This window comes from Alligator sinensis, unplaced genomic scaffold (genome assembly GCF_000455745.1).
Source record: "Alligator sinensis unplaced genomic scaffold, ASM45574v1 scaffold301_2, whole genome shotgun sequence".
NCBI classification, from domain to species: domain Eukaryota; kingdom Metazoa; phylum Chordata; order Crocodylia; family Alligatoridae; genus Alligator; species Alligator sinensis.
Window position 1 is genome coordinate 681,304 of NW_005841874.1, and position 8,144 is coordinate 689,447.

The window sequence follows — 8,144 nt, forward strand, 5'->3', positions numbered from 1 at the left end:
AGTGGGATGTTTCCACCCTGCACCGCCAGGCAGGGACCGGGGCCAGGGTGTGGGCGAGGAGCTGGGAGCAGAGCAGAGTGCTGCTTCCCATCCCACACAGATGGATCCAATCTAGCAGGGCTGGGGCTGGGGCTGCGGCTAGGGCTGCCTAGCACTCCACGCAGACATGTGTGCTCGCTCTGCGCAGGTCTCGGAGGCTCCCCCGGCACAGGACTGTCAGGGATCAGCTGTGCTCGGGAGGGCAAAGCTGAGCCAGGCCATGTCCCTGGGGCCCCCTGTCCCAGGCCAGGCACGGAGTGGGGGCCCAGGGGCAGCAGTTGCTTTGCTCTCCCTCCTCCTCCTCCTCCTCCTCCTCCTGCTGCTAGCTGCTCTGTGGATCTTGCAAGCATCTGGCTGGGACCCAGGGGTGAGTGGAGACCCTGTACCCCTGCCCCTGGGGTCCTCTCACTCCTTGGGGACCCCATGGGCTTGCCCCCTTGCTTGGGAAAGGGGAAAGCTGGCAGGTGAAGGGCTGGGGCAGGGACCCCTGCGCCGAACGGGGTGCACTTGAACCTTCCAGCCGGTCTGGAGCCACAGTGCTGCCTGCCTGAGCCAGCGGGAGCCCGGGGGCTACACCTCAGGGCTGTGCCACGGAGCAGCCTTTGCTGGCGGTGCCCCTAGGGGTGGGCAGGCTACAGGCTTGGGTCCTGGGTGGAGGCAGGGGAGAGCACCCTGGTGCCCCAGCTGGGCAGGGGGCAGGCCAGGTGTAGGCTGGGGGCAGCGGAGGTGCGGGGCAGCACTCAGCAGCTCCCTTGCCCGCAGGCTGGTGCAGGTCCTGCTTCAGGCCCCGCTGCAGCCCATGGAGGCGTTGGGGATGTGGCCAGGAGGCGGCGCTATGCCATCAAACCGCTGGGCCACAAGTGGGACCACGTTAACGTGACCTATCGGTGAGTGCGCGGGGGCCCTGCACTCCCAGGGCAGCCTGCAGACCCCCTCCCTCTGGCCCTGCTTGCTCTCTGCAGTGTCCCTGCACCGCTGCCCCACAGCCCTGCTGGGTCTCCCGGGCACCCTGCGGAGCCCAGCCCAGGCTCCTGATCCCTCCGCCCCAGCCTGTCCCTGGAGGGGGGATGACTCGTTCCCTGAGGTCCTGGGCTCAGCACAGTGATGGCCATGCGGATGCCCCGAGCACAGAGCTCTGGGCCAGGGCCCAGCACGGTGCGGGGAACGGGCCCTGCCATCACCCAGCGCCAGCCACCAGTGCCTCCCTGACCCCTAACGCCAATCGGCGCGACCATGCCAAGTCCCTGCCCCATGGGCATAGGCGGGTAGAGATGGAAAATGGGGCCCCAAGGGCAGCTGCTGCCTTTCAGTGGGCACCAGGGGCTGGGTGCTGAGATCAAGGGAGATGGCCAGGGCCTGCAGCCGTGTGAGAGCTGTTGATGTGGCCAGGGAAGCTGGCAGAGCCCAGGAGCTGCCCCTGCAGCCGCAACAGCAGCGGCAGGAGGTGGGAGAGGCGGTGGTGCCGGCTGACGCCCCCCACGTCCCTGGCCCGGCAGGATCGCGCGCTTCCCCAGCACACTGAACAGGGGCGACACGGAGAGAGCCATCGCCGCCGCCTTCCGCATGTGGAGCGACGTCTCACCCCTCCGCTTCCGGCGCCTGCCCCCCGCACAGCCGGCCGACATCACCATCGGTAGGGACGGCTCGCGCGCCGCGAGGGGACTGGGCTGCCCTGGCCATCCCACGGCCTTCCGCCCTGCAGCCCGTCTCCCACCCATCGCCACGGGGCACTCGGTGCTGGGCTGACCTCAAGCGCTGTGACACCTTGCCCACCCTGCAGCAGGATAAGGAGCATGGGGGCTCTGAGCTCCTTCGCCAGGACCAGGCTGAGCCTCAGCAGAGCATCCAGCAGCTCCTCAAGCCCTCTGGACACAGACTGGATGCCTGCCTCGGCGAGCTGGGGCCCTGCCCTGCACAAGCCCTGAGCTCGGTGCCCCTGGGAGCAGGGTGCCCCAGCTCAGCAGACTAGATCTGGGGTCTGTGCCCCGCTGGCCTTGTGACACCATCACAGCTTGTATCCCTCTGGTTGCCCGGGCAGGCTTCTACACCTTCAACCACACGGACTGCTGGTCCTCGCCGCTGCACCGCTGCTTCGATGGGCTGAACGGGGAGCTGGCCCACGCCCTCCTGCCACCCCGTGGGGAGATCCACTTCGACAACCATGAGTTCTGGATCCTGGGCCGCTCGCACTTCAGCTGGAAGCAAGGCAGGTGGGACCCTGGGGTGGCCAGGCACCAGCAAGGGCTCAGCTCTTGGACCCCCTCCGCACCCTGCCAGAAGGACAACACTTGCCTGCCTTCCCCTCCCCTGGTGTGAGCAGCCCCCCCTTCAGCCCTTGGTTCCCCAGCAGGGCTGCTGCTCCCACATAGGGGCAGGGAGCAGAAAGCAGAGCAGGCAGGGGAAGGAGACTGGTGTGGCACTGGGGGAGGATGTGAGGCTTACTGTGTGGCCTGCCTGCCTAAAAAGCTTGGCCCCCACTGCTGTAGTGCGAGGCCGTCCAACTGGTAGCCTGCAAGCCACACGCAGCCCACGAAGGGTGAGAATGCAGTCCCCACACTCCTGCCCCACGGCTCTGACTACAACTGGGCAGTGACTGCACCTGCCCTTGGCACGGAGGGTGCAAGTGCATCACCTGGTGAGCTTCCCCTGCAGTCGAGGCCTCCATGCTCATGGGATGGTGCCATGCATGGGACTGTACGTGGGCATCCTTTGTATAACAGCCATGCAGGTGGACCCATTCAAGTGCATTGCCCCAGCCCTGCCGGTGCACTGGTTGTCATCTTCATACTGTTGCCAGTGCCCCTGTGGTCCGATTCTGCCCCTCTCCAGGCCTCAGCAGCTGCCTGGCAAGGGCAGGGGCTGTCAGTGGTGGGCTATGTTGGAGCGTGTTCCGTGTACACCAGGTTCCCAGATCCCACCGGGCTGCAGGGTGAAGGCCCAGGGCCAAACCCGTCTCCCCAGCAGCGGCAGAGGAGTGGGCAGAGGCACTGTGTGCACATGTGGGGAGGGAGTCATGCCCCCAGATGCCCAGAGGTGGATGAAAGGACCCCCCGTACGGGAGGGTGGGAAGACAGCCAGGCAAGGTCTCCAGCCAGTTCCTGCATGCCCTGCTCCCTGGTGTCTGTGCTTGGCAGGGGTCTGGATGAACGACCTAGTCCAGGTGGCTGCTCACGAGATTGGCCATGCCCTGGGCCTGTGGCATTCCCGAGACGTCCGTGCCCTCATGCACCCAAATGCCACCTACAGCCGGACGAGGCACATCAGCCAGGACGACGTCCGGGCTGTGCAGCGACTGTACGGTACGGGGGAAGCACAGGAGTGACCACACGGGCTGTCTGGCATTGGGCGACGGGACCACTCACCTCCGGGGGCTCCTCCTGGTGCTCTGGCCTCGCACCCAGCCACACGCCGGGGACCCAGTGCTGCCGTCATGTTACCCTGCCTGGAAGTGCATGGGCCTGGCTCTGCTCCTTAGCAGTGTGCCCGGCCCAGCACCCATGAGCATGTCAGGGCTGGGTCAAGGGGAGGCAAAGAAGGGCTGCCCAGGGGAAAGGGGTGAAGCGCATGCTGGGGATGGGATGGGAGCCGTGTCTTGGGCGCTGCTGGAAGTGGGGAGTGCCAAGGAGATCCCTTGCTGCCCCATGCTGTAGGCCAGCCCCCAGCAGCCGTGGTCCTGGGGGGCAAAAGGTGGCTTCCCCCAGGCGCTGCCTGCAAGGTCTCGCGCTGGCGCTGTCCAACCCCTTGTGCAACCCCGCAGGCTGCGTGGATGAGATGCAGCAGTGCGAGGCCTGGGCCCGCCTGCGGTTCTGCGCGCGCCGGACAGCCTTCATGAAGAAGCACTGCCCCAAGATCTGCAACTCCTGCTTCGGTGAGGTGCCCCCGCCCCACAGCCACGCGGTGGCACGGCCCACGGCAGCCAGCTCCCCACAGAGCCCGAGCTGGGGGTTGCCCCCCTGCCCAGCCCCGCCCCGCCAGGGCAAAGTCCTCCCGGCACCCCCTCATGTCCCGCTGATGCTGCCCCTGCCAGGCCCGCGGGGACAGAGGGCTCGCAGGGGGTGGGTGCGAGGCCCCACAGCTGCTGGTGTCACTGCTCTGTGCATCTCTCTGTCTTCCAGAGGCCCCCGCTGCCGCCCCCACTCCCCCGGCCCGGCCTCCCCACGCCAGGTACCTCTCCAAAGGCAGAGTCATCACCTTCCACTGTGGGCTGAACTCCTCCAGGCCGCACCTGCACGTCAGGTGAGATGCAGCAGGGGAGGGGCTGGGCTGCACCCTTCCCGCAGTCACTCGGGTCCGGGCAGCAGCTACCACCCCTGACCCCGAGCTGCCTAAGCCCCAGCCCGACCCTTGGCCTCTGCAAGCAGACCTCTTCCACGGGGCAGGGAGCTCCTCCTGGAGCTGTGGAGGGAGGGAGGAGGGCGGCCGCTTCCAGACGCAGAGCAGATGGGGGCCCTGGCAGCTGAGCTGGGACGTCTTGTATGGCAGCAGCGGCCGGGGGCCTTGGTTCGGATCAAGCCTGAACAAAACCAGTCCCTGCATCTTTAATGCTGCATCAACTACGCGCCCCTCCCTGAGCAGCAGGCAGGGAGCGAGGTGAGCGCTCGGCAGTGTCTGGAGGAGGCTGGCACAGAGAAGGTGCTCGTACAGTGCAGGGACACTGGCAGCTGTAGCTGGCTGAAAGCAGCTACGCTGGACTTCTCGCCACTGCCCCCTTTCTCCACAGGTGGTACAAAGATGGGGAGCTCCTTTCCCGCTCCGTGCCCGGCTTGGAGCTGCTGCCGCGCCAGGGGCTGCGCATTCTTGCCACTGAGCTCAGCGAGGGGCGGTACACGTGCCTGGTCCACCGCACCGGCAAGATCCTCCGTGCAAACTCCTGGCACATCAAGCTCAAGGCCAGCACCCCTTCTCCAACCCGGCCCCATGGGGACGTGCAAGGGAGCGCACAAGCCCAGTCCACAGAGCAATGAGACGTGTGCAATCCTAGCTGTGTGCCCCCCAGGCTCCTAGCAGGGGTCTCCCACTGCAAAGGGGCCTGTCCCACCTCCTCTTGCACTTGCACCAGGGCTGTCTGAATGGCAGCGGACCCCAACCCCCTCAGGACTCCTCCTCCCCCGGGCCCTTCCCTGGTGCCAGCAGGAGTCATGGTGCTTGCTATTTCTGGCCCTGGGGCAGCAATTTCCTGCCTGTCTGCAGGGAGAGGGTGGGATGCTCCTCTCTCTTCACTCACATGCACTATCCAGGGGTCCCTTCTGCAGCAAGAAGCAGCGAGCTCTTTTGTGTCCCCTCTTCCCCTGCCCCTCAGCCCTCTGCTTCCACCCTAGATCTTCCCTGCCGCAGCCCTGGCAAACCGGGCACTGAATTAAAACCCAGATGCAAACCCCAGTGGTGTTCCTCTGCCCTCCTTCCTGGAACCGCACTGCCCTTTGGAAGCAGTGATCCTGGCACTGCCAGTGACCGTTAGGCTGGCTGCAGTTAGTGGCAAAATCTTTGCTTTTGCAAGGGCAGCTTGCACGGGAAAGTGTGTGTGGCGGGGGGTTCCTGTAATGACCCCCAGTGACTGCAAGCAGGGATCCGGGGCTCTGCCTGCCAGAGGCGGCATTCGGACTGGCCGCCACAGACTTTGGATGGTTTCTCTGCTGTTCACCAGCCCCCTCTGGCGCCCAGCTGGGACTTTGTCGCCTCTGGGATGTAGCTGGTGGTGACTGCTGCTGCCTTGCTGGGCAGAAGTGCTCCTCTCTCCTGCCATCCTGCTGAGCAGGGGGCAGATGTGAGGGGGATGACGGCAGATGTGGCACTTTAAAAGTGCTTTCTCCCAAATTCTAGCGGGCTCCTCAGCCCCCCTTTGAAGCCCACGCCCTGGTATAAGAGTCACACTGGAACTGCTCTAAGGGACTCGATCCTACGGTGAGGGGTACAGGATGCGATGAACTGGGATAGTTCAAATCATTGCTGCTAAAGATGCTGCGTTGGAAGGAGCTCCTGGGCCAAAATCTGCTGTTTTGAAAGCCTAGCGTCCATGGACAGCGGGTCCAAGTAGCCCAGGGGCATTTTAAAGGCAGAGCTAGGTGGAAGGACAAACCAGCATGAATGATGTAAAGCAGTAGCTGAGAGAGAGGTTTCCAGTCTTCCTGCTACAGTTTTTATTTCTTCATACAGGGGCAGCTTTGCATTGAGGGAGACCGCCATCACTGTCACCTGATCTTGGGGACAATGGGGTTTAGAAACAGACAGACATCCTCAGCCTGCCCTGCCCTGGTGGCACTTTGGGGTCACGGCCGGCCGGCAGGCCCTGGGGCCCAGGGGGTGCGCTTGCACCCTGCATTGATTCCTGCTCCATCCAAAGTTTTAAACCAACCGTCTGGCAGCGGCAGCAGCGTTTCTAGTCGGGCCCGGCTGAGTGAGTCGTTTGACTTCATAGCTTGTTGTGCTCGAACTGATCCCTCCTAAACTCTTCACTCTACAGGTGTTAACGACCCTCTTCTTTTTTCATTATCCCTTGTTCTGCAGCCTGTTTGCTGTTCCTGGTAGCAGAAGCTCCTATTTCACAGCCTTGCAGCTTGTTTTTAACTCATTCCAAAGATTCACCCAAGTTTAGGGCTGGAAGGGACCTTGTGAGATCCTTGGGTCCAGCCCCCTGCTCTGGGCAGGAAAGACAGCTGGGGTCAAATCACCCCATCAAGGTGTGCGTCCAGTCTCCTTTTGAAGATCTCCAGGGTAGGCGCCTTCACCACGCCGCGGGGAGTCTATTCCAGAGTCTGGGCACACGAATCGTAAAGAGGTTTTTCCTTACATGCAGTCTGAAACCTCCTTCTAGGAGTTTATGTCCATTGCTCCAGGTCTTCCTCTGGGGCGCTTTGGTGAATAGTTGTTCATCTAGCCCCTGATGCTCACCCCCGATATATTTGCAAGCTGCCACCAAATCCCCCTGCAGTCTTCTCTTTTCTAGGCTGAACAGTCCCAGATCTGTCAGCCTTTCCTCGTAAGGCTTGCTCTTCAGGCTCCTAATCATACGAGTGGCTCTTCTCTGGACTCCCTCAAGCTTCTCCATGTCCTTCTTGAAGCGGCGCCCAGAACTGGATGCAGTCCTCCAGCCGTGGCCTCACCAAGGCCGAGTGGAGCAGGAGAATCGCTTCCTTAGTTTTGCTTGAGATGCACCGGTTGATGCACGCCGGCGCAGTGCTTGCTCTGCTACCTGCAGCACCGCACCGGTGGCTCCTATTCATTTTATGGTCAGTTATGACCCCAGGTCCCTTTCAGACATGGTGCTTGCTAGTGCAGCGCCACCGAGCCTGTAAGTTTGTCGCAGATTTTTCCTCCCCAGATGGAGCACTTCACACTTCTCAGTGCTGAACAGCATCTGCTTCCAACTAACGTGTCGACGGCCGCCTGGATCGTCAGCCTCCTTCGATGCGCGGCCGCGCTTTCCCACAGCTTAGTGTCATCGGTGAGCTTTGCCAGTTTGCTTTTCGCCCCCACATCCAGGTCCTCGATGAAGACGTGTCGGTCCGAGCCCCGAACGCTGGGAGACCGCACCGGCCAGGCTGACGTGGTCTTACTGCGAACTTCCAGTGAAGCTCTGGCTTCGATCTTCAACCGAATCGTCCAGGCCGAGGAGTAAAGCTTCTCGTTTATTTGTAACCGGAAAAACAAGAGAGGGTGTCGCACGCGATCCTGCACCTCCGCCCTAGATCCGCCCTCGCCCGAGGCTGCCGCGGGACGCCGGGGATGCGTGGGGCTGCAGGCCAAGGCTGCCTCCCACCAGGGAAACGGCTGGACGGCCGCACTGGAGCAGCCCCTGGCATGCTGCCACGTGGGGCAGCAGTGCGCATGCGCCCCCTCCGCACAAGGCGGGAAGCCTCGCGCTGCAGGCCCACATTCCCGGCATGCCCCGCGCCTCGCGGACTCCATGTCCCAGCAGCCCCCGCGCTTCCTCCTTCCCGGCAGCCCTTGCGCCCCCGCCCCTGTGTCCTGGACTCTGTTTCCCAGCAGCCCGCGCGCATGGCGGACCCGCCTTCCCGGCAGCCCCTGCGTGCGCTGTCCTTTCCGGGACTCCGTGGCCCGGCGGAGAGGAGCGGGGCCGGGCCGGGGCGGGACATGGCCTCGTGCGC

At 63.6% G+C, this 8,144-nt stretch overlaps 2 protein-coding genes across 2 annotated transcripts in view; both read left to right on the forward strand.

The window, feature by feature from the left end:
• The first annotated feature begins 166 nt into the window (after positions 1-166).
• LOC102368756 (matrix metalloproteinase-23-like) lies at positions 167-5,412 on the forward strand. The gene is made up of 8 exons (XM_025195937.1): positions 167-406; positions 802-926; positions 1,536-1,672; positions 2,078-2,245; positions 3,174-3,338; positions 3,797-3,907; positions 4,155-4,275; positions 4,760-5,412. Exons 1-8 carry the CDS (start codon positions 167-169, stop codon positions 5,001-5,003), a joined length of 1,311 nt encoding a protein of 436 aa, XP_025051722.1. The 3' UTR covers positions 5,004-5,412.
• A 2,113-nt stretch (positions 5,413-7,525) lies between these two features.
• Positions 7,526-8,144, forward strand: part of ABCF3 (ATP binding cassette subfamily F member 3) — a 13,836-nt gene continuing 13,217 nt past the window's right edge. Inside the window, exon 1 of the mRNA XM_006017157.1 lies at positions 7,526-7,642. Coding sequence (XP_006017219.1) covers positions 7,526-7,642 — 117 coding nt within the window. The remainder of the gene's footprint in view (positions 7,643-8,144) is intronic.